Here is a 26,457-nt window from a genome sequence, read left to right on the forward strand (position 1 = left end):
GCCTTCCCATGCCGAGCCCTGGACACAGTGGATGTGAATTCACGCCCCGATGACCGTGAAAGGTTTAACACCTTCAATAATTCAGTATCATTTTGTGCTGCGTCCAAATGTCTTTATAATATCCCAACGCTCAAGTGTCAAACGTCCATTGAATGAGTCTGTAAACTAAAGTTCCCAGTGTGAACGCACGCGTAATATCTTTCGCACACGTCAAATCCCGTCACCATCTTTTGGAAGAGTTGGAAGACCAGTTTTCCTTGCCATAGGTCGATGGTATGGATGACATGAATTCACATAGAAGGCATTTTTTTCCGAAGACGGAATGCGGATGACTTTATGGTGGTATTAACATGTTTACTTAACTGAAAAATACGACGTTCGTATACGTAAAAAAAAAATCTCACCATATGTTGCAGCCCCTACTCGCCCAAGCGCCAGAGCGGGAGATTCTTCCACAATGATTTTAGCTGCCTATCAACAAGAAGAAGAATATTCTCACTCCTTTAACCCTTTGACCGCTGATGACGAGTATGCTCGTCAGTGAAGGGCTGTCACCTCACTGAGATACAGAGCTTACAGGTGGGGGTGTCAGTGAAGGGCTGTCACCTCACTGAGATACAGAGCTTACAGGTGGGGGTGTCAGTGAAGGGCTGTCACCTCACTGAGATACAGAGCTTACAGGTCAGGATGTCAGTGAAGGGCTGTCACCTCACTGAGATACAGAGCTTACAGGTGAGGGTGTCAGTGAAGGGCTGTCACCTCACTGAGATAAGACAGAGCTTACAGGTCAGGATGTCAGTGAAGGGCTGTCACCTCATTGAAACAAGATAGAGCTTACAGGTGAGGGTGTCAGTGAAGGGCTGTCACCTCACTGAGATCAGACAGAGCTTACAGGTTAGGATGTCAATGAAGGGCTGTCACCTCATTGAGACAAGACAGAGCTTACAGGTCACGATGTCAGTGCAGGGCTGTCACCTCATTGAGACAAGACAGAGTTTACAGGTCAGGATGTCAGTGAAGGGCTGTCACCTCAATGAGACAAGACAGAGCTTACAGGTCAGGATGTCAGTGAAGGGCTGTCACCTCACTGAGATACAGAGCTTACAGGTCAGGATGTCAGTGAAGGGCTGTCACCTCACTGAGATACAGAGCTTACAGGTCAGGATGTCAGTGAAGGGCTGTCACCTCACTGAGATACAGAGCTTACAGAGGGTCCAGGGTGTCAGTGAAGGACTGTCACCTCACTGAGATAAGACAGAGCTTACAGGTCAGGGTGTCAGTGAAGGGCTGTCACCTCACTGAGATACAGAGCTTACAGGTGGGGGTGTCAGTGAAGGGCTGTCACCTCACTGGGATCAGACAGAGCTTACAGGTCAGGATGTCAGTGAAGGGCTGTCACCTCATTGAAACAAGATAGAGCTTACAGATGAGGGTGTCAGTGAAGGGCTGTCACCTCACTGAGACAAGACAGAGCTTACAGGTCAGGATGTCAGTGAAGGGCTGTCACCTCATTGAGATAAGACAGAGCTTGCAGGTCACGATGTTAGTGAAGGGCTGTCACCTCATTGAGATAAGACAGAGCTTGCAGGTCACGATGTCAGTGAAGGGCTGTCACCTCATTGAGATAAGACAGAGCTTGCAGGTCACGATGTCAGTGAAGGGCTGTCACCTCATTGAGAAAAGACAGAGCTTGCAGGTCACGATGTCAGTGAAGGGCTGTCACCTCATTGAGAAAAGACAGAGCTTGCAGGTCACTATGTCGTAAAGGGCTGTCACCTCAGTGAGATAAGACAGAGCTTACAGGTCAGGATGTCAGTGAAGGGCTGTCACCTCATTGAGATAAGACAGAGATTACAGGTCACGATGTCAGTGAAGGGCTGTCACCTCATTGACATAAGACAGAGATTACAGGTCACGATGTCAGTGAAGGGTTGTCACCTCAGTGAGATAAGACAGAGCTTGCAGGTCACGATGTCAGTGAAGGGCTGTCACCTCATTGAGAAAAGACAGAGCTTGCAGGTCACGATGTCAGTGAAGAGCTGTCACCTCATTGAGATAAGAAAGAGCTTACAGGTCACGATGTCAGTGAAGGGCTGTCACCTCAAAGAGATAAGACAGAGCTTACAGGTCACGATGTCAGTCACCGTTTCTCTGTCTGGATTTCTTGGGGCTGTATAATTTTACATCAGCAAAATCACTGATGGCACTGATAAAGTACACAGACAGTAGTAACTGGACTTTAAACTCACAACCCACTCGTCGCAGTTCACCAAGGTATAGCAATGGAGGGGTTAATTTCCCCACAAGCGGAGAGACTTCAAATTTCTGATGGCAGGTCATCTAGAAATTCTACATAGCAATCTTTCTCGTGTGTGGTCATTGTGGCGGCTTCAGTATCAAGTTCCCAAAGTCCTTGACGCCCATTCCCCAGGGGTGCTGTTCTGATGGGCCGTGTGTGTCACCACGACTGGTGAGAACTCAGAGGAAACATTCAAACGAAGCCTGCCCATCCCACACCCATCTGGATATGCCCGGGCACCATTCTCGTGCGAGTGGTCCATGAATATTCTCTTTTCTCGCCGTCTTCATAATGTGGCGCATATCGGAGTGTAGGAATACATGGTTTCTTGCAGATTGGATGGGGGAGAGTCCTTTACTATATTAGTTGTGATTTTTTTTGCGGGGTGTGGGTATTCTGTGGTATTCATTTTTGGCAAGATTAGTGCCTTCCTGATTTGCATAAGAACATTCCCGGAAGTTGAAGATGCAATCCTTGTCTGTTTTCCGTTAGTATGTCTGCTTACCTGTCCGTTATAATTGTCTGTCCGATTATGCGTCTGTTAGCCTGTCTTCCCCTCCCTCCCTCCCTCCGCTCTCTCTCTCTCTCTCTCTCTCTCTCTCTCTCTCTCTCTCTCTCTCTCTCTCTCTCTCTCTCTCCGCCCTCTCTCTCTCTTTTTTTCTCTATCTCTCTCTGTCCCTCCGCTCTCTCTCTCTCTCTCTCTCTCTCTCTCTCTCTCTCTCTCTCTCTCTCTCTTTCTCTATCTCTCTCTGTCCCTCCGCTCTCTCTCTCTCTCTCTCTCTCTCTCTTTCTCTATCTCTCTCTCTTTCTCTCTCTCTTTCTCTATCTCTCTGTCCCTCCGTCATCTCTCTCTGTCTCTTTTTCTCTATCTCTGTCCCTCCGTCCTCTGTGTGTGTCTCTGTCCCTCTCTGTCTTTCTCTCATCATTCTCCCCTCTCTCTCTCTCTCTGTATATATATATATATATATATATATATATATATATATATATATATATATATATATTTAATCGCTACCCAATATCAGCATACTCATCTGTGAACTGTATTTAACAGGAAGCAAAAAATGCATAACAAAGGTCCGTCGTTTTTTGTTTTGTTTTTTATTCTCTAATAATTATGGCTTTGAGAAACAGACCAGGTTGTTTGATGTTTTAGTGCTTTTTGTATGTTACTGGCCAAAGCTACTTTACTGGGCTTGGCAAACGTCAGTGGTAAGATCATGACTCGATGCGTGTAGTTTACCAGATCTATCTGTTGCAAGAAGATGTACACATGCATTTGAAACATAGCATGACTAGATTTAGATTAGGATTATGCATGGTGTGTATGCTTGTGTGTGTGTGTGTGTGTGTGTGTGATATAAGTCTTTTAGATGACCCGAGGGGCGAAACGCGTATTGATGTGACTGTTCTGTGCTGTAATGTGTGGTTTTCTTCCTGTCTTCCAGAGGCGTGGACATTTTATTTATTTATTTATTTATTTATTTATTTATTTATTATTCTTATTTACTTATTTGTATATTCATAATTCGAAACTGTAGGCAATAACGATGATCTTTGAACAGTTCTGTTCAGTTCAGTTCAATTAATCAAGGAGGCGTCACTGCGTTCCTACAAATCCATATACGCTACACCCCATCAGTCTGCTAGGCAGATGCCTGACCAGCAGCATAATCCAACGCGCCAGTTGCATGGAGATGTAGTCGATGTGAAACAAATGAAGAGAGTGATCACAGCCAGAAAGTGTGGGAACAAACACTGAGCCGTCCACTCCGAAAGGCATTGGGATTCCACGCGAACTGACAGCCGCTGTATCAGGTTGGCCACTGTCTGGTTAATGGGAGATAACCGTAGCTTGCAAGCGCTGAAACTTTTTGATGCATGGATTGTCTCCCATTAATTTCGTGTCCGTTCATAGTGGGTTTTTTTGTTTGTTTTTGTTTTGTTTTGTTTTTTGCTGTGTTTTGTTTGTTTGTTTGTTTGTTTTGTTTGTTTGTTTGTTTGTTTAGATGTGTGCGATAAGTTAAGACGAGACGTCATTTTATTTTCTAGAAAAGAACACACAGATATATGCCGGTGTGTGTGTGTCAGTGTGTGTGTGTGTGTGTGTGTGTGTGTGTGTGTGTGTGTGTGTGTGTGTGTGTGTGTGTGTGTGTGTGTGTGTGTGTGTGTGTGTGTGTGTGTGTGTGTGTGTGTGTGTGTGTGTGAAGGTGTCTGCATGTCCATGTACTTGTCAGTGAGTGTGTGTGAACTCAGAACTCATTTAATTGTCCTAAAACCCATTAGAGGATTTATGGACACAAAAAAACAAACACCACAAACAAATAAATGTAAAAGCAATAAGTTGTGAACACATACGTCGTTATGGATTGCGAACTTTAAAGCACTCGTATATATTTTGTTGCCAGTTCTGGCTCCGGGAAATAACTTTGTGGCACTTGAAGAGAACTCGGAGTTTGGATTCAGTTATTGTGTTGCCAATGCCATCTGACCAATGATTCGAAGACTGGGAATTAACTGTCACAAGTAGGCAAGATCTCAAGTCAGAGTACGTGCTACACTTGTCCAGAAAATGCAGTTCATCCTCTATCTATAACTCCACATGCTTTACATAGCCGGTCTGTGTGTGTGTGTGTGTGTGTGTGTGTGTGTGTGTGAGAGAGAGAGAGAGAGAGAGAGAGAGAGAGAGAGAGAGAGAGAGAGAGAGAGAGAGGAGTTGTTGTTGTTGTTGTCATGGTCAAGTTACACGATGTTCCTTCCGTTGGACAGCAGCAGATCTGCTTGATGCCCAACTTTTTACCAGCGGTCTAGTCAACCGGGGAGGGGAAAAAAAAAGAAGTTCAAATGACGTCACCTGTTGTTGTGATCAGTAAGGGAGATCACTTTGGTACATTCCCAATCACAATGGCGGCGTACAACGTGAAACACGAGCGACCGAAAGTAGGAGTCGGTGTGTTCGTGCTTAGCGATGACCACCCCAATTGTATTTTAGTGGGGAAGCGGAAAGGATCGACTGGAGCTGGGAAATACGCTTTGCCTGGGGGTCATTTAGAGTTTGGGTTAGTGGTGTTATTATCCCTCTCTTTGACTCTTCTTCGAGAAACCATTGATGGAGAGTGGGTGTGTACTTGTCGGGATACATGAACAGAGGGAGAGAGAAGACGGGAATCTGACAGTAAATCTCTGCTCCACTCCTGACAGCGCAATGCTGTCATACTCAAAGTGTGATTCAAGAATGATGCTGATGGAGGTTGCTTCATCCCTGTTGAGGCTGTTCCTGAACTGAACTGATCTGAGCTGTTCCATTCCCATATATATGGTGTGCGGGAAGATGTGCTGGTTGTCTGTCCTGCACTGGACTTTCTGAGTCTGAGTCTCTCTCTCTCTCTCTCTCTCTCTCTCTCTCTCTCTCTCTCTCTCTTTTACCTTTTTCATCTTTTGTGCGTGTGTGTGTGTTTGTGTGTGAGGGAGGGCATGGTGTAAAGAAGCTTTCAGCTTATCCAATTTATCCTCAATAAAACATTTGTTCATTGTTCTCTCTCTCTCTCTCTCTCTCTCTCTCTCTCTCTCTCTCTCTCTCTCTCTCTGCAGACACTACCTTAACTTTTTCATCTGTTCCACACCCGTGATCACCTTGATCATTCTTGAATTTTTCTGAGTTTGGCAGGTGGGAGTGCCAAAAGATTTTGTGTCATGTAAATCCTTTTTGCTGTCGTTTCTGTTAGTGTTGCAGTCTGGACACAGTGAGCAAGTGGTAGTAGTACTAGTACTAGTACTAGTACTCCAGACCAGGGAGTGAGTGTCTGAATGTTCAAATCCCATATAGAGAACCAGGATTTTTACTCCTCCTCTACTAGACCTTTAGTGTTGATCTGAGTGCTATTCAGTGTTGAAACTGATACAGCTTCTTCTTCTTCTTCTTCTGTTGTGTAGCCACAATCAACTTGTTGATTATTTTGCTACATTTTGGGGGCGGTTTCCGCAGACCGGTTGCTTGAATTTAGTTGAAAAAAAAAAAAAAAAATTTTTTACTCCAATCACATTCACACTCTCCCTCCTGCCCACTAACTGGATCAGAGGGGGTGAGAAGTGACAGGCAGGCATCCTATTGATGGCCCCTGGCACCCCCCGCCGCAGCGCCCTCCCTCCAGCACTCCCCCAACCCACTACTTACCTAAACATTCACTCTCACATTCATACCCGACAATTGCTGTAATATATAGCTTTAGTACTAGTACAGTAATAGTTATAGTACTAGTACAGTAGTAGTTGTTTGGGTTAGAGATATATACATTTGTTTGACATCATGATCAAGTGTGTGTGTGTGTGTTTCTATCATTGTCTGTTTGCTTCTTTTTTTTTCTTTTTTTTTTAAATAGAAAATTATTGTTCAGTTTGGATCGTTAGACTTGAAAGTGCAACGTCTTTTTGAAATTTACTCAGTGGGTCAGTGAATTAATGACATTACATCAGTCAGCAGAGTGTAACTATGGAGTAGGACTGGACTCGCAGTTTCTTTGGAAAACTTTGTGGGCTTTTTTCTTCTTCATTCCTTTGAATATGTTTTACAATGTTTTGCTTGTTTGTTTGTGATTTGGGGTTGTTTTTGTTTTTTTCTTCTTTGTTGTCTTTGAATGTAATGCTTTCATTTCCTCTTATTATCTTCTCATCTTTGTTCAATCCTAGTTGTTAACAAAGTTTTAAAACCTTATACACATATTGCTATTATTACTATATTAGTCAAACCAGAGTACCGTTTTGCATGTCAAGTTACTATTCCTTCATGCTGTCGTGTGTTGTGTCTTTGTTGTGATGCAGGGAGTCTTGGGAAGACTGCGGCAGAAGGGAAACGTTTGAAGAGACGGGACTGCGGCTGAAAAAGGTTCGGTTCTCCACGGTTGTGAATGCCATCGTGCCGGAGGAGAACTACCACTACATCACGCTGTTTGTGCAGGGCTACGTGGACCCCCAGCACATGGCTGAACCCAGCAACTTGGAACCTGACAAATGTGAAGGTGATCACACAGCTGCTCAAATTACAGAACACAGTAAACTACCAGAGTGACTGAATGTTGTGTGTGCTTAGCCCTCTTAAGTATGCACAGGTCCCTTCCTGAACATCTCAGGAGGTGCAGAGTGATGAATTGGTACCACCCTCGTAGGTGTGGTTGGACCTATGGTCCAGGAGCTGTAGCCCTGCAGCAGGCATGAAGGGGATAATCAGCCAGCACCATACTTTGGATCTGGAGACCCCCTTGGTGTGAGTGGACCTGGGGTAAAGAGTCTGTGGCTGTGGTCAAGGGGCCACTTAAGGCAACTGATGCGATGCAGCACTTTGGCAAAAAAAAAGAATGAAAAGAAAAAGAATCATCAAAATGGTAATGATAGGGAAATCTGTATAATAGCATTTCCTATCTACTTGAAGCCTGACATATGTATCTGTTAAGTTGAGGTTGGTACTTTAACTCACTCAGTACGGCCAGTCCTCTCTTCTCCTCTACACAGACCCCTCGGATGTCCAGTGGGTGTCTGAATGACCCAACCTTTAGCTTCCGTCGTCAGAATTGTCGTATTCTTTGTCAACATTCACCTCTTCAGTATAAGAGCGTTCCGCTTGCAATATTTTGATGATGGTAATTGGGATGAAACGCTGTTAATGTTGTCTCTTTCGCCGTTCGTATGGAGAGAGTTAAGTATGAACTTGGAGCCTGACAAGTGTGAAGGTTGTAAGATAAGTGCTTTTATTCTAACAATGTATTGTTATCACTACTGACCTTTTTACTGGTGGCAGAATGGTTAAGACGCTCATCTGCCAACACTGAGTCCATGAGGGTCTTGGTTTGAGTCCAGATCTTGCCCTTTGGATTGTTTTTCTTCTTTTTTGTCACAACAGATTTCTCTGTGTGAAATTCGGACTGCTCTCCCCAGGGAAAGTACGTCGCTACACTGACAGCACCGCCCTTTTTTTTTTTCTTTCTTTTTTTTTTTTTTTCTTTTTTTTCCTGCGTGCAGTTTTATTTCTTTTTCCCATCGAAGTGGATTTTTCTACAGAATTTTGCCAGGAACAACCCTTTTGTTGCCGTGGGTTCTTTTACGTGCACTAAGTGCATGCTGCACACAGGACCTCGGTTTATCATCTCATTCGAATTTTCTCCCAAGTTTGACTGGAAAATCAAACTGAGCTTCTAGCTAGTCATTCAGATGATACAATAAACGGAGCACACTCTTGCCACACTGATAAAGAACCCATGACAACTAAAGTATTGTCTTCTGGCAAAATTCTGTAGAAGAGATCCACTCTGACTGGTACACAAATAATGAAATATGCACTGAAGGCCTGACCAAGCGTGGTGGGTGATGCTGCAGGTCAGGCATCTGCCTAGAAGTGATGCGGAGTGATGCTTCTTTCAGAATCTGAAACTGAAACTGAAAGCACAAATTATAGAAAACAGAAAGCCATCGAAATAATGGCTGAATTTTGTAATACTGAAGACGGGTGCAATAGCCGAATGGTTAAAGCATTGGACTTTCAATCTGAGGGTCCCGGGTTCGAATCACGGTGACGGCGCCTGGTGGGTAAAGGGTGGAGATTTTTACGATCTCCCAGGTCAACAAATGTGCAGACCTGCTAGTGCCTGAACCCCCTTCGTGTGTATATGCAAGCAGAAGATCAAATACGCACGTTAAAGATCCTGTAATCCATGTCAGCGCTCGGTGGGTTATGGAAACAAGAACATACCCAGCATGCACACCCCGAAAACGGAGTATGGCTGCCTACATGGCGGGGTAAAAACGGTCATACTCGTGTGCATACAAGTGATTGCAGAAGAAGAAGTAATACTGAAAAGTTTGTGGCTGGGGTCGAGGGACCGCTGAAGGCCCTGATGAGTTGATTCATCTCTTTCAGTGTCTAAGAGTGAGAGTGATAATGTAGGTAGTGTAGTTACACTTACAGTGAGGAGAGAAGGTTGATGATGGAGGTGTGGCTGCACTTACAGCGTGGGATTGAGGGAGTGTGATGGAGGAGGGAGGGGGTATAGTTTACAGGGGGGGAGAGGAGGGGGGGGAGAGTGGTAATGAAGGTGGTGTGTGTGGTTTATAGGGTAGCAGTGGAGAGGAGAGTAGTGATCATTGTGATGGTGTGTGTGGGTGCAGGGGGGCAGAGGGGGGTGGGGTGGGGGGAGAGTGATGATGGTGACGATGATGATGTGTGTGGGTGGTGTACAGGGTGGCAGTGGGGAGGAGAGTGATGATGATGATGATGTGTGTGGGTGGTGTACAGGGTGGCAGTGGGGAGGAGAGTGATGATGGTGATGATGGTGATGATGTGTGGGTGGTGTACAGGGTGGAAGTGGGGAGGAGAGTGATGATGATGATGATGATGATGGTGATGTGTGTGGGTGATGTACAGGGTGGCAGTGGGGAGGAGAGTGATGATGATGATGATGATGGTGATGTGTGTGGGTGGTGTACAGGGTGGCAGTGGGGAGGAGAGTGATGATGATGATGGTGATGATGTGTGTGGGTGGTGTACAGGGTGGCAGTGGGGAGGAGAGTGATGATGATGATGATGATGGTGTGTGTGGGTGGTGTACAGGGTGGCAGTGGGTGGACTGGGATCGGTTCCTGCCCCTGGAGGACCTGTTTGAGCCACTGCGGGTGGTGCGGAAGGCCAGCTACGACCCCTTCCATCAGCACACAGCCTCCACGTAGCCCGCATCCCCCCCCCCTCCGTGAGTCCACAGCCCGGTCTGTCTCCCCTTGTTATAGCTAGGTGTGCGTCAAAACATGGACTGGTCCATATAAACACCACACCGTAAACATACATGCATGCATGCAAAAACATGCACACCACACACACACACAAACACACACACACACCACATCACATTTGCTGGTCACAGTGGTGCACACACACACACACATGCACGCACACATGCACAACACACACACACACACACACACATGATATATATATATATATATATATATATATATATAGATAGATAGATAGATAGATAGATAGATAGATAAAAGACATCCATTCATACCTTTTTTTTTTTTTTTGTCAAGGCCTGACTAAGTGCCTGACTGGGTTACGCTGCTGGTCAGGCATCTGCTCGGCAGATGTGGTGTAGTGTATATGGATTTGTCCGAACACAGTGACGCCTCCTTAAGCTACTGAAATCATACCCATTTAGATAAAGACAGAAGTGTCACAGCTCACTCCTCTCAGTCACCCATGTTCACATTCATAATAAGAATCACACAGCACACGGATGTCTTTGCAAATATTTATCTACCAAAAAAAAAAAAACTGTATTTGAAAATTTACACATTCACTCACACACTCATACCAAATATGGTTGAAGGGCAGCAACACACAACACACTGCACAGCACATAACGGGAACACTCATGTCCCTCTAAGATTCCGTTTCACTCCAGTCCTCTGTCCAGAACACCAGGCGGCTCTTCAGCGCCGTCTCCACAGCTTGGCTGCCCTCGACGATGGTGCCATCAGCAGTTACTGCTGCTGCTGTTGCAGCTGGTTCTTGGCCCAGCGCCAACCCACAAGCTCTTTAAACCAAACAAAAATACTTTCTGTTTATCGTTGCTAGTGTACGTGCTTATGCTTGTCTCCGTGTTGTCTTGTCTTGTCCGTTCGTCCCGTCAGTCACATGTGTGTGAGTGGGTGTGTGTGTGCCCTGTACAATTTCACTAACTTCCCTAGGTTCAGTCACACATCATCTTCACCGTCAATTTGCCAATTATAAAGTTATAATTCCTTAGTTACTGTCTTCGTAATATATAATATCTTTTAGCCTCTTTCTGTCTTTCCAATCCAATCATATCTTTTTCCAAGCAAGCGTTAGTAATTACATATTACAAATTTATATTCCATTCTTCCAGTGTTGAGAAGGTCTCAGTGGAAATCATTCTAATTATGAAACAAAGCTTAGGTAAAATGAAGTGTAAGCAAAGCAATATTCTTTTCTCCCTTTCACAGTGGCAGTTATATTGTAAACACTTTGACAAAAAAAGAATCTTACTGCCAAGTTTAGAAACAGTATGATAATATGATAACATTGAGTTGTTTTTTTTTAAAGACCAAAAAGCAAAATGACTATCAGATCACATACAGATACACTTATCCAGATTACTCCATCAACGCCATAACAGTGAATTAAAATAAACACCAGAAATAATAATAATAATAATGGTATTTATATAGCTGCTGAATCTTGTGCAGAGACAAATCAAAGCGCTTTCGCACCAGTCATTCACACGCATGCATAACTCTAAAACTGTAGAAACTAAAGACAAGGAAGGGCAGGCAAGGGAGGCTATTTTCGGAAGAGGTGGGTTTTAAAGCCAGACCTTGAAAGAGCTGAGTGTGGAGACTTGACGAAGCGAAAGAGGAAGTTCATTCCAATCGCAAGGTCCAGAGACAGAGAAAGAACGGCGGCCAACAGTCGAGTGTTTGAATCTCGGTATGCGTAAACAGAGCGGATCCGAAGCCGATCGTAGTGAGCGAGATGGAGTGTAGAGGTGAGGGCAGCCGCAGAGATAGGAAGGGGCAGTTTTGTGAATGCATCTATAACATAGAGTGCTGATCTTGTACTTTAATCGAAGTTGTTTATTTTTTTTCCATTCTCACCTGAGCACAAGGGTCACAGAGGCAGAGTTCTCTGCGGTTGTAAGCCGAAGACTGCACAGGTACAGTTTCAGTTTCAGTTTCACTTTCTCAAGGAGGCGTCACTGCGTTCGGACAAATCCATACACGCTACACCACATCTGTTGAGCAGATGCCTGACCAGCAGCATAACCCAACGCGCTTAGTCAGGCCTTGAGTGCATGCTTACATATTTGTGTACCTATGAAAGTGGATTTCATTTTACGTAATTTCGCCAGAGGACAACACTCTCGTTGCCATGGGTTCTTTTTCAGTGCGCCAAGTGCGTGCTGCACACGGGACCTCGGTTTATCGTCTCATCCGAAAGACTAGACGCTCAGTTTGATTTTCCAGTCAAACTTAGGAGAAAGGGCGAGAGCGGGATTCGAACCCACACCCTCACGGACTCTCTGTATTGGCAGCTGAGCGTCTTAACCATTCTGCCACCTTCCTCCCTACACAGGTACAATGACAAATAAGTTGTGCCAGAGAGCAGGCATCTACCTGAGCTCTCATATTAGAAAAAAATAAATGTTCACTCGAGCGCCCCATGCGCCTTGTGCAACCAAGCATATATCACTGACAGTGAAAAGACGTTAAACTAAAGAACAAACATATATCAGAATTGCCTCTCTCAAAACAGTGTTTTGCCACAGGAAGGAGACGTCTACTTCGATGTGATGACTTTTCTTTCATGTATTAAAGCATGATATTTCATTATTCATTTTGCATCTGTAAATATAGAATTTCGCTGTCAATAAAATGAAGTCAGATATTTTTGTCAGGCTCAAAGTGTCCATTGCTTCCGAAAACTGTAAATGGATCATTTAATTTTTTTTTTGTTTTTGTTTTTTTGTTGTTTTTTATGAACAATTAATTGTGTCTCCACATCTGGTATTTGCTATCAGTTCAAAGCACTGCCAGAAATTGTTCACATGCAGACTGCTCCAGAATAAGTTCCATGCTATATTTTGCATGGTGGCATGAACTTGGAGATAATAATTATCTCATTTTAAAAAGGATGCTGTTCTTGCTGTTTGTGTGACAGTCAGTACTTGTATGACAGAGGGCCTGTGCACTGTTATGCTGAGAACAACTACATACACAGTATCAGTATCAGTATCTCAAGGAGGCATCACTGCGTTCGGTCAAATCCATAATTATACGCTACACCACATCTGCCAAGCATATGCCTGACCAGCAGCGTAACCCAACGCGCTTAGTCAGGCCTTGAGAAAAAAAAAATCAATTGAAAAAAATAAAGATAAAAATAAAATAAAGTAGAATAAATAAAGTAAAAACTAACAAAAATTAAATAAATAAATACATAAATTAAATAAAATAAAATAAATTTTAAATGATAATAAAATAAAACAAATAAATAAATAAATAATAGATAAATACTACTACTAATAATAATAATATTTAAAAGGCGCAAAATCTTGATGAAGTCAACTCTAGGCGCGTGCACACACACACACACACACACACACACACACACACTACATACACAGAGGAGTGATGCCGTTTTTCCTCATTTTGCAGAGCATGTCTGATGTTGCCAATTCGACATATCATGAAGTGGACCACCTCCCAACAGCAACGTACTGTGGCCTCCCAGCAGCAATGTATTTGTTTTTGTATTTGTATTCCTTTTTATCACAACAGATTTCTCTGTGTGAAATTCGGGCTGCTCTCCCCAGGGAGAGCGCATCGCTACACTACAGCGCCACCCATTTTTTTGTATTTTTTCCTGCGTGCAGTTTTATTTGTTTTTCCTGTCGAAGTGGATTTTTCTACAGAATTTTGCCAGGAACAACCCTTTTGTTGCCGTGAGTTCTTTTACGTGCGCGAAGTGCATGCTGCACATGGGACCTCGGTTTATCGTCTCATCCGAATGACTAGCGTCCAGACCACCACTCAAGGTCTAATGGAGGGGGAGAAAATATCGGCGGCTGAGCCGTGATTCGAACCAGCGCGCTCAGATTTTCTCGCTTCCTAGGCGGACGCGTTACCTCTAGGCCATCGCTCCACTGCGGCCTCCCAGCAGCAGCGTACTGTGGCCTCCCAAAAGCAACGTACTGTGGCAAACCTCATCTTCTTGTTGGGGAGAATTCTGCTGTTTAGGGAAATTTTTTTGTTGTTGATAATATTACATAAAGATTATATACTGTTTTATTTACCCATGAAATGATGTGAAAATGTCACTTTAACTTTCTTTCTGATAACTTTATTGTGAACTGTTAACTGTTTTGTTTTATTCATCCGTGCATCGGTATAAAAATGTCACTCGAACTGTTTTTATGATAACCATGCTGTGTTCTGTTGGCCTTTGAATTGTCCAATCAAGAATTTGTGGAGAGCTGTAAAAGTAACTCTTATGTTGTTGTTGTTTTGGGTGTTTTTTTTATGTTGCATAGAAATATATCATGTTTTATTCATCCATGCATGGATATAAAAATATCACTTGAATTTTCTTTAAGACTCAATGTTCTGTTGACACTTGTTTTGTCCAAGAAAAGGTTTGTACGTGTTGAAAAAGTAGCTTTCTATGTTTGGGGATTTTTTTTTTTTTTTTTTTAATTGTACACAACAATTATTTTTTATTCATCTTTGTATAGGTATTAAAAATGTCACTTTCGCTTTCTTAACCCTTACGACACTACAGGTGATACCTGCCGATAAAACTATTGGAGTGACTTTCCTCGACGCTCTTCTCTGCCCTGAATCACACAAAGTCACAATATTTACATAAGGTGAAAGGTCAGTCCTTCACCTTAAGCCTTGGTAACACAATGCCTTTGTTTTTCAATGGGATGTGTCATTTTCACTGCATGTTTTAATGGCAGACGAAGCAAGCTAAGGGTTAATGACACAGTATAAACTACGATAGTGTAAGTTCTCAAGGTCCTAGCCAGTATGTTGAGTTTATGCAATGGACAGACATCTATTCCCCCTTGTTTTCTTTTTTTTTTTCTTTTTTTTCGTCAAGCAGATGTGGTGTCGTGTTAATAGTGTTTATGTATCAGCGCGTTGGGTTAGGCTGCTGGTCAGGCATCTGCTTGGCAGCGTATATGGATTTGTCCGAACGCAGTGACGCCTCCTCGAGCTACTGAAACTGAAACTATGTATCAGTCCACACTCTTTGACCCCTCTTTGAAACTGAAACTATGGCACACTGTTATGCTGACACTGTTGTGCTGACACTCATTTGGTCCAGGTAAGGATTTGTTTCCCTTGTCTTGTGTTGGTTCAAGGGGATTTGTTCATGTCTGTGTCTGAAGTGCTGTGTTTAGCTCCTGATTCCATTACATCATTCCAGTGCAATCCACAGTCAGATGGGACCCAACAAAATGCAGTCTGACACATTGGGACATAATGTAATATAGCAAAATCCAATTCTCAAATGGAATTTTTATTCAAGTTGCAATGCTGTGTGTGAATGGCAGTGGAACTGACTGATTTGTAATCACAACAAAACACATTGTTTTATGCTGTTATATGAACAGTAGACTCTGTGTGTGTGTGTGTGTGTGTGTGTGTGCGTGTTTTCTTTGCTAAAAAAAACATTGACAAAATAGCCTGGGTTTGATACTGGTCGTTTTGTTAGTGTCTTTGTAGTTGTAATTCTGCATTATGTTTGGTATCTTGTAAGCCATTCTGGGGTTTGTGGGTACTATATCTGGGTGTATTCACAGTGTTTGTGGTGGTGATTTTGTGTGTGTGTGTGAATGTGTGTTTGTTTGTTTTTTGTTTTATGGGTTGTTGTTGGGTTTTTTTTAATACTAATAGTCTCTGCCAGTAAACATATTTTATGTATTTTATATGTCAGCAGCCAGTATCATTGAAAGGATTAATGTTTCGTCTTTGTCTGTCCCCCATCCTTCTCCTTCTCCTCACCACCCCCCCACCTTTCCCTTGACCTCAGCCACACCCACACACAAAACCTCATCTTCTCTTCTTAAAGCGTGTTTACAAAGTCGTTTTCAAAGGAGACTGTCATTTTTCAACTGTGCTCCCCCCCCCCCCCACACCCCCACCCCTTCATTACTCTATGGGGAAGTGTGCTGACATTTTGAAATATATTGAGGCCTTCTTCAGTCCGGGTTGAGCATGGGTGAGACATCTTAGCCATCATTTTGGCTGGCGGCTTGGCAAGAGCCGTGTCGTTAGTGACAGTGCAGACCAGTGCCCGAGTGGCAGTGTCTGTGGCCAAGGTCTCATGTGTATGAGGTGCATTGTCTGTTACAGTTCCAGGGTATCAAGGCGTATATATTACACCTAATTGTATCTCAAATGTAGATATTGTTCCTATTCGTGTATCAAACAAAGTTTTGTTTGGTAAGTTGTGTTCATTGTCGACTGGTGCTACATGTCTGCACCTTTTCACCTCTGTAATTTTTCCACTGTGTATTTTGAAACTTTTTTGGGTTTGTTTTTTCTCCACTGTATATTTCAAAACAATTTTGTCCAATGTGTATTTTGAAAAAAAATTCACCACTGTGTATTTTGAAACTGTTTCTCTACTGTGCATTTCAAAACAATTTCTCCGGTGCGTATTTCAAAACAATTTCTCCTGTGTGTATTTTGAAAAATTCACCACTGTGTATTTTTAAACTGTTTCTCTACTGTGTATTTCAAAACAGTTTCTCTCCTGTGCAATCAAAACATTTTCTCCAGTGTGTATTTCACAATTTCCACTGTTTTTTTTTTTTTTTTTTGTTGTTTGTTTCAAAACAGTTTCTCCACTGTGCATTTCAAAACAAATTTCTCTACAGTGTATTTCAAAACAATTTCTCTCTCTACTGTATAAATTATTTCAAAACAATTTCTCCACCATTTCAAAATAGTTTCTCTACTGTATATTTCAAAACAATTTCTCCACCATTTCAAAATAGTTTCTCTACTGTATATTTCAAAACAATTTCTCCACCATTTCAAAATAGTTTCTCTACTGTATATTTCAAAACAATTTCTCCACCATTTCAAAATAGTTTCTCTACTGTATATTTCAAAACAAATTTCTCCACCATTTCAAAATAGTTTCTCTACTGTATATTTCAAAACAATTTCTCCACCATTTCAAAATAGTTTCTCTACTGTATATTTCAAAACAATTTCTCCACCATTTCAAAACAGTTTCTCTACTGTATATTTCAAAACAATTTCTCCACCATTTCAAAACAATTTCTCCACCATTTCAAAACAGTTTCTTCACTGGGTGTTTCTGAGAATTTTGTCTGCTGTTATTGTGTTATTGGGTTGTTGTTGTTTTTTTCCCAAAAAATGAAGACAAAACGAAGTTGAGTGAAGGTCAGAAGGGCTCACAGCCCTCAGACTTCTCAGAGATTCAAGTGACGAATATGATGACTGTCTCTTAAGTGTTCATACAGTTGTTTCCGCGGACGTTTTTGTTGTTACTTTCTAGTGTGTTTTGGTAGGGTTTTTTTTTTTTGTTTGTTTGTTTGTTTTGGTTTTGTTTATTTCTAATCTGAGACAGGGGGGATAACAGACTGGTTGGAGTTAATGAATTTTTTTTTTTTACTCTTGTAAGAGAGAGAGAGAGAGTGTTTGTGCAAGTGTTCATGCGAGAGTGATAGACTTGGAGAGACGCTCTCTCTTTCTCCTCTCCTTTCGTCTCAGCGTAGTTTTTTTTCCACCCATGTTTTCTTTCTCTTTCTTCCGGTTATTGTCTTCTCGTTCACATCTTTCATTTCATTGTTGTTGTTGTTTTTAATTATGAGTGTACAACAGAGATGGAGGAAGAATTTCTGAGAAAGAAAATGATGGGAACGTGTCAAACATTGATGGACAGATGTACATACAGTGAGTGGATCCACAGCTGTAAGATGTTTCCACTGTTCCACAGCACATCTGAATCAGGACATGTTGTTGCACACCAGCATGAACTAATATGGTGTTATTCTGCATTTGTGCGCTCAGGTCCTATGGGCACTATTTCAACGAGTAAACTTTTACCTTTGCCACTGTTTTTAATCTGCGGTCGAGGCAGCCATACTCCATTTTCAGAGGTGGTTGATTTGAATGAGAGAGTGTGTGTGTGGGTGTGTGTATGAGAGCATACTTGCTGGTTTTTGTCTCTCTCTCTTTTTTTTTCTTTTTTTTCTTCTTTTTTTGTCCTTTTTTTTTTATTGTAGTTTTTGCTGATGAATACTTGTATTCTGTTTGAGATATGTACACATTTGGCAGGGAAGATCTCAGAATGACTGCATTCTCCTGTACTGTACTGTTGTACTGCCTGCCATCTCACCTGTGGAAAGATTTGTTTGCTGCTGTTGATTTTTTCTTTTCTTTTCTTTTCTGGGTTTTTTTGTTGTTGCTGTTGTTGCTTTTTTTCAGTTGTAAAGGATCATTGTCAACTGAGCACTGTCAGGAGTGCTTATGTTAATCATGTCTTATATATATATATATATATATATATATATATATATATATATATATATATATATATATATATATATATATTTGTCTTCATAGTTTTCTTTTTACAAACCTAGCATACACTTTTAGGGCCTGATCTACATGTTAAGTTTAGGCATAGGTCAGGCATCGGATTGTGTGTGTGTGTGTGTGTGAATGTGTGTGTGAGAGAGAGAGAGAGAGAGAGAGAGATGTAGCATATGATATAAAATCAGTCTGTACCCTTCGATACCTGCTTAACTCTCTCCATACGAACGGCGAAAGAGATGACGTTAACAGCGTTTCACCCCAGTTATCATCATCAAAATATTGCAAGCGGAAAGCTTTTATACTGAAGAGGTGAATATTGACAAAGAATACCACAATTCTGACGACGGAAGCTAAAGGTTGGGTCATTCAGACACCCACTGGACATCCGAGGGGTCTGTGTAGAGGAGAAGAGAGGACTGGCCGTACAGAGTGAGTTAAAACTGAAACATGTAAGAATGCATTTTGCAGAAGCGATGAATGAAATTAATTTAGACCACCTGGAGAGAGACGACAGCAGCACTGAAATGTATTATAATGATGCGCACCTCTCCCAGAACTTCACAAAGGTGTCAGCTGTTCCCTGGTTAAGGTGATTGTGGTGATCAGGTACCTATCCTATATACTCTGTATCCCTCGTCCTCTCTCTCTCTTCGTTTTTGAACATGCCTTCTCCTCTCTCAAATGTTCTTTGTTTGATTGTAAACTGCTTGTAACTTTTTTTTGTTTTGTTTTACACCTTTTTTTTTATTTTATTTTTTTATCCCAAATGTGAACACTTATACTTGGCAGTATTTCATCCACCTCCACTAGGTCTGTAGTGGTGGTCTGGATGCTAGTCATTCAGATGAGACGATAAAACCAAAGTCCTGTATCCAGCATGCCCTTTGTTCACGTAAAAGAGCCAGCAGCAACAAAAGGGTTGTCTGCTGGCAAAACACTGTAGAAAAATTCCAGTTTAATAGAAAAATAAGTACACTTGAAGGCAGAAAAATAAATAAATGAATAAGGGTGGTGCTGCATTGTAGTGACGCTTTCTCCCTGGAGAGAGCAGCCCGAATTTTTACACAAAGAAATCTGATGTGACTAAAACTAATACAATACCACTAGTAAACCACAGACCATACGATATCAATTTCTTGATGTGGATATCGGTCAGATGAAAGGAGGTCTGTTTTTCTTTTCTTTTTTTCACAGAAAATATATCTATCTAACAATAGTATATTACAACCACATATATTATAATGACAGCAAAGCTGATATAATGCTGTGTACTGCAAGAGTCACAAAGCTGTACATCCCATGCATATATTTATTTATTTTTCTGCCTTCAAGTGTACTTGTCTTTCTATTAAACTGGATTTTTCTACAGTATTTTGCCAGCGACATCAATAATGACTGGTTCTTCAGAAGTGTGTTAACCCCATGCGTATTGATGACTGTTTCTTCAGAAGTGTGTTAACCCCATGTGTATTGATGACTGGTTCTTCAGAAGTGTGTTAACCCCATGTGTACTGATGACTGGTTCTTCAGAAGTGTGTTAACCCCATGTGTATTGATGACTGGTTCTTCAGAAGTGTGTTAACCTCATGTGTATTGATGACTGGTTCTTCAGAAGTGTGTTAACCCCATGTGTATTGATGACAGGTTCTTCAGAAGTGTGTTAACCCCATGTGTATTGATGACAGGTTCTTCAGAAGTGTGTTAACTCTTTCAGGACGAAGGAATGCTCACACATTCCTACACAAAACATATTCGGTTTCGGACGAAGGAATGGAATAGCATTCTCCGAAAGTAAAATTCCATCATGCGCTGTACACGTGATTTTGTGATTAGCCAAGCAGAGTGCGCTATTCTGGGTCACTCCACAATCGAACAGTATGATTGGTTAATATGGTTTGTGTGGCCTGTCTCGCACACACGCTGACAAAGTCACTGACCGGTCGTCTGCTCGCGTGCCAGCCTGTTAGCAAAGTGGCCTCTTCTCGGAATGTTGTGAAGCGAACAAGGCAGTGACGGCAATGTTTTAGGGTTGCCGAAGTACTTGAAATGCTACAAACTGAAGGGTCGGACATTGAAGAGGTGGATGATGATGAAGAAGAAAGCGAATTTAATGCAGAAAGCGAGCATGGGTATGGTGATTCGGGGTGAAAAATTGGCAGTATTTTCTACATATGGCAAAACTGTAAAAATAAGATGAGAAATTTGATTTTTTTTTTTTTTTACATGTAATAGCTCAACACGTAATAAACCAGTTCTGAAAGTTTCATTTTCTTACACAGTATTTTGTATTTTTTGTAATTTTTTTCCTAACCCTTACAAATGGGCCGTCTGTGGGGAAAAGCAAGGGAGAAAACTTGTCGTCCCGAGTGAGTTAACCCCATGTGTGTTGATGACCGGTTCTTCAGAAGTGCGTTAACCCCGTGTGTACTGATGACTGGTTCTTCAGAAGTGTGTTAACCCCATGTGTACTGATGACTGGTTCTTCAGAAGTGTGTTAACCCCATGTGTATTGATGACTGGTTCTTCAGAAGTGTGTTAACCCCATGTGTACTGATGACTGGTTCTTCAGAAGTGTGTTAACCCCATGTGTATTGATGACTGGTTCTTCAGAAGTGTGTTAACCCCATGTGTATTGATGACTGGTTCTTCAGAAGTGTGTTAACCCCATGTGTATTGATGACAGGTTCTTCAGAAGTGTGTTAACCCCATGTGTATTGATGACTGGTTCTTCAGAAGTGCGTTAACCCCATGTGTACTGATGACTGGTTCTTCAGAAGCGTGTTAACCCCATGACTGCTGAGCCGTGGTGAAAAGAGATCAGTGCGGCATGACTTGTTTGTGCACTTCTCCTCTTGTGTGTGTCTTCCCTGCAGTGGTGTTACTGATTTAGCTGAACAAGTGATGCAGTCCCCCCAGACAAGCAAGTCCAGGTTCAGAGTATAAGCAGCATCCACACCTTCTGGAAATGTCATGCTAGAAATTTCCTCTTTTCTATTGCTCTCTCTCTCTCTCTCTCTCTCTCTCTCTCTCTCTCTCTCTCTTTCTTCCTTCCCAGTCTATTCCCCTTTCTTTCTCCGAGCAAGCCCGGACACCCTTTTCTGTTTTCCGCAGTCAGTGACGTACTATCTGAAACTTTTCTTCTCTTTTCAGCAGTGTATGATTTACTGTCGGTGCCGTTTTGCTTTGGCGATTAGGGTAGTGAAATTGTAAAAAACTGGGATGGGCACTAGCTATCCAATCTGCAGTGTTCTTTACCCAGTATATGGCCTTTTTATGTTTTTTTTTTTTTTTGTTTTTGTTTGGCTTTGGAGTATTTCTATCCTTTTTTACGAATTTTTGTATTCTGGGGACGGTAAATTATGTGGAAGGGCTGACAGCCTCAGCACAACCATGTTTGATTTGCCGTAAGGAGCTAAATAGTTAAGATAATGTGTCATGAACTATGTTTTGTAGGTTATCTGAATGATTTTTTTTTTTTGGTTTTTTTTGTTTTTGAATACATGTGACGGTTTTGTGTTTAACACGGTTGGACGTTTGTGTAGTTGGGCAGTCCTGTTATGGCCCTGAGTGGTTGGCTGGACAATAGGCAACAAAGATAATAACAATAATAGGTTCAGAGTGCGAGTGATATCCTGACTTGAGGCGTCAACCAATCACGTGAAGCATACCGACTTGAAAGGTGTCAACCAATCACGTGAAGCGTACTGACTTGAAAGGTGTCAACCAATCACGTGAAGCATACTGACTTGAAAGGCGTCAACCAATCACGTGAAGCATACTGACTTGAAAGGCGTCAACCAATCACGTGAAGCATACTGACTTGAAAGGCGTCAACCAATCACGTGAAGCATACTGACTTGAAATGCGTCAACCAATCACGTGAAGCATACTGACTTGAAAGGCGTCAACCAATCACGTGAAGCATACTGACTTGAAAGGCGTCAACCAATCACGTGAAGCATACTGACTTGGAAGGTGTCAACCAATCACATGAAGCATACTGACTTGAAAGGTGTCAACCAATCACATGAAACATACTGACTTGAAAGGCATCAACCCATCACATGAAATATACTGACTTGAAAGGTGTCAACCAATCACGTGAAGCGTACTGACTTGAAAGGTGTCAACCAATCACATGAAGCATACTGACTTGAAAGGCGTCAACCAATCACGTGAAGCATACTGACTTGAAAGGCGTCAACCAATCACATGAAGCATACTGACTTGAAAGGCGTCAACCAATCACGTGAAGCATACTGACTTGAAATGCGTCAACCAATCACGTGAAGCATACTGACTTGAAAGGCGTCAACCAATCACGTGAAGCATACTGACTTGAAAGGCGTCAACCAATCACGTGAAGCATACTGACTTGGAAGGTGTCAACCAATCACATGAAGCATACTGACTTGAAAGGTGTCAACCAATCACATGAAACATACTGACTTGAAAGGCATCAACCCATCACATGAAATATACTGACTTGAAAGGTGTCAACCAATCACGTGAAGCGTACTGACTTGAAAGGTGTCAACCAATCACATGAAGTGTACTGACTTGAAAGGTGTCAACCAATCACATGAAGTGTACTGACTTGAAAGACGTCAACCAATCACATGAAGCGTACTGACTTGAAAGGCGTCAACCAATCACATGAAGTGTACTGACTTGAAAGGTGTCAACCAATCACGTGAAGCATACTGACTTGAAAGGCATCAACCCATCACATGAAGTATACTGACTTGAAAGGTGTCAACCAATCACATGAAGCGTACTCAGCAGCAGTCAAGGGGTTAATATAGCTGGGGGGTGGGGGGGGGGGTTCTTGTTTGTTTTTTTAGTACTTTGCATTAGTTTATGTGTTTATAATGATGAATAACTTTTTGTTGTTTTCATCAGTATGGAAGTCTTTTGACAACTGATATTTAAGTTTCCACTTGATACAGATAAAATGCAATTCTGTTTTTACCTATTTTGTTCACACCGTATTGAGTTTTTGTTACCTTCTTGCTGGGATTGGAGAGGAAATGGTTTCCATCCTTGCTCACTTCCAAAAGTGTGTATGTGTGTGTGTGTGTGTGTGTGTACACAGACACGTAAATTTGTTTTCTGGACAAAAATGACCCAGATGAAGCTCCACCACCCCAACCCCCCTCACTCCCCAACCTCTGCAAAGCCATCCCCACCTGTTCTCCCTTCAGTAACCCCCACCCTCAAAGGTTTTTTGGGGTTTTTTTCCATATAGGTATATATCACAGATTGACATAAGTTTACATTTGGGCCAACAGCAAAGTGAGAGCTGTATTAATGGTTTCTCCAGTCAATGGGAAACCATTTACAGCTTAGTCTTTTGTGAAGGACAATGACTCTCAAACTAGGAGGCAAAATTGCACTGGCTGCAGCCTTGTGGGCTAGCTGGCCTTTGGGAACCATCCCAACGCCGACTGTCCTAAAACCCTCTTGGCCGAGAGAGTGGGGATGTACTTGGGCAAGACACTCTCCACTATAATCAAATTCTAGCCCAAATAGTCGGAACAGCAGTTGCCTCCTCTGTTGTTCTGATGGTCATAGTCGGACACAACTGACTATCATATACATATATTTGTACATTCATGCAAAGACGTGCCCATGAAAAAACAAAAACAAACTAAACAGGTGTAAACAAAAAAGAAGAAAAAAGTGATTCACAGAAATAAAAAGACAAAACTAATGAATTCCTGATTTCATGGTCATGGGTTTTTGGTGGGGGGGTTTATTTACACATTCACAGATGGTTGGGTTTTCTTTAAGATTTTTTTTTTTTTTTTAACACATTCAACACTTGTTTTGTGTCATTTCATTCATTGCAGACAACAACCAAAAAACAACATTTATACACACTCATGATACGACTGGGATCAGCTGTAGAAGACACAATGAGAAAGGTCGATGTCAGACTGAAGCGCGGCAGATAACTCTCTCTCCAGCAGCGTGTGTAGCCCTTCCTTGTTCCGCGAGTACACCCACTGCTTGTCCTGGTAATCGTAACGCTTTGGGCCGCTGCCAGAAAAAAGGAGGGTTGGTTGCAGTCTTGTCACTTAAATGTATGAAAAACAGGAGAGAGTTCTACTGACGATGGGCGCAATAGCTGAGTGGTTAAAGTGTTGGACTGTCGATCTGAGGGTCCCGGGTTCGAATCACGGTGACGGCGCCTGGTGGGTAAAGGGTGGAGATTTTTACGATCTCCCAGGTCAACATATATGCAGACCTGCTAGTGCCTGAACCCCCTTCGTGTGTATATGCAAGCAGAAGATCAAATACGCACATTAAAGATCCTGTAATCCATGTCAGCGTTCGGTGGGTTATGGAAACAAGAACATACCCAGCATGCACACCCCCAAAAACGGAATATGGCTGCCTACATGGCGGGATAAAAACGGTCATACACGTAAAAGCCCACTCGTGTGCATACGAGTGAACGCAGAAGAAGAAGAAAGAAGTTCTACTGACAACAGGCAACACTACGCACAATTGTGACAAAAGCTGCAAAGAAAGACGGCCTCACAGTGGCAGGAGGATTTGCAACCCTACTTTCCACGGCTGTTGACGTACATTCTGAACATCTTCTCTCCTTAGGCCACGGGACAGGAGCCTGCTGCTGCTCATCTCCCGCATCTCTGTTTACCTGGGAAGCACATCTATGTTTCCCCAGATATAAGTTCCCTCCAGTCTATGTTCCCCAGGGTCTGTTTCGCCAGGATCTATGTTCACTACTACCCTAGGGTCTAAGTCCCCCAAGGTCTATATCCCCCCAGGTCAAAGCCCCCCCCCCCCCCCTCCCCCCGCCCATCCCCCTAGGTCTATGTTCCCCCAAATCTAAGTTCCCCTGAGTCTATGTTCCCCACAGTCTGTTTTTCCAGGGTTTATGTTCACTAGGGTCTAAGTCCCCCTAGGTCTATGTTCCCCCAAGTCAAGTTCCCCCAAGGTTTGATTGACTGATGTGGATACTTATATAGCGCCTATCCTCGGTCAGAGACCAAGCTCTAAGCGCTTTACATACACGGGGGCATTTGCACCACAGGCTGCCTACCTAGGTAGAGCCGACTGACGGCTGCCACTGGGCGCTCATCATTCGTTTCCTGTGTCATTCAATCAGATTTCAGACGCACACGCATACACACTCAGACAGATATGTAACATTTTACGTGTATGACCGTTTTTATTTATTTACCTAGGTCTAAAATCTCCCAGGGTCTATGTTCCCCAAGGTCTAAGTTACCCCAAGACTAAGTCCCCCAGGTCTATGTTCCCCCATGTCTAAATCCCTCAGGTCTAACTTTCCCCAGGTCTATGTTCCCCCGCATCTATGTCCCTCAGGTCTAAATTCCCACTGGTCTATGTTCCCCCACGTCTAAGTCCCTCAGGTCTAAATTCCCACAGGTCTATGTTCCCCAGGGTCTAAGTTCCCCCAGGAAGGAGCAACACAACATAACACAACAGAATACAATTCCCTCGCTAAAATAGAAAAGATTATGTCTGAATAGCCAAGCGTGCTGGGGTCACAAGGAATATTGGGGGGGATAGTAGATGAAAGGTACAAACATAAATCAAAATTGAATACGAACAGAGTAAGGCAAAATTTTTGACACATGTACATATCAGTACAAGTACTTGTGCACGCACACACACACATACACACACACACACACACATTCTGTCATGAATAAACTACAGGATAAATATGTTCAATTTTGGAACAGCACAAAGAACAGGACCATTTCAAGGCTCTCCTTTTATTGCAAAATTGCAAACACTTATACATTCCAACCTTACCTGATCAGCGGCAAAAAATACTAAACATAGAGGAGCACTATGTCGATTGCAAATAAGTGCACATGAACTTGAAATTGAGCAATGACGTTACTACAACTTAACAAGGAAAGACCAGCTATGCAAAGCATGTGGAGTTATAGAGGATGAACTGCATTTCCTGGACAAGTGTAGTGTGTACTCTAACTTGAGATCTCGCC

At 42.4% G+C, this 26,457-nt stretch overlaps 2 protein-coding genes across 3 annotated transcripts in view; one reads left to right on the forward strand and one right to left on the reverse strand.

The window, feature by feature from the left end:
* Positions 1-5,203: 5,203 nt before the first annotated feature.
* On the forward strand, positions 5,204-10,032 carry LOC143297488 (nucleotide triphosphate diphosphatase NUDT15-like). The gene is made up of 3 exons (XM_076609886.1): positions 5,204-5,358; positions 7,118-7,314; positions 9,897-10,032. The coding sequence occupies exons 1-3, from the start codon at positions 5,204-5,206 to the stop codon at positions 10,010-10,012; spliced, it is 468 nt and encodes a 155-aa protein (XP_076466001.1). The 3' UTR covers positions 10,013-10,032.
* Positions 10,033-10,676: 644 nt separating this feature from the next.
* LOC143297014 (frataxin, mitochondrial-like) overlaps positions 10,677-26,457 on the reverse strand; it is a 21,965-nt gene continuing 6,184 nt past the window's right edge. The window contains exons 5-6 of one of the 2 annotated variants that reach the window (XM_076609144.1): positions 24,329-24,487; positions 10,677-10,878 (exon numbers count right to left, since the gene is read on the reverse strand). In XM_076609144.1, the coding sequence (XP_076465259.1) occupies positions 24,346-24,487 (142 nt within the window). In that variant the 3' untranslated portion in view covers positions 10,677-10,878; positions 24,329-24,345. Of the gene's footprint in view, positions 10,879-21,511; positions 24,488-26,457 lie in introns of those variants that run through there. The other variant, XM_076609143.1, reaches the window with a different exon arrangement.

The sequence above is a fragment of the Babylonia areolata genome, chromosome 22 (genome assembly GCF_041734735.1).
Source record: "Babylonia areolata isolate BAREFJ2019XMU chromosome 22, ASM4173473v1, whole genome shotgun sequence".
NCBI lineage: Eukaryota > Metazoa > Mollusca > Gastropoda > Neogastropoda > Buccinidae > Babylonia > Babylonia areolata.

Excerpts from the sequence above, each read along its gene's own strand:
- LOC143297488 (XM_076609886.1), top strand. The coding sequence starts at position 5,204 with ATGGCGGCGTACAACGTGAAACACGAGCGACCGAAAGTAGGAGTCGGT. Across the intron at positions 5,359-7,117 it reads GGGGGTCATTTAGAGTTTGG|GGAGTCTTGGGAAGACTGCG; the intron begins GTTAGTGGTGTT and ends GTTGTGATGCAG. Across the intron at positions 7,315-9,896 it reads GGAACCTGACAAATGTGAAG|GGTGGCAGTGGGTGGACTGG; the intron begins GTGATCACACAG and ends GGTGGTGTACAG.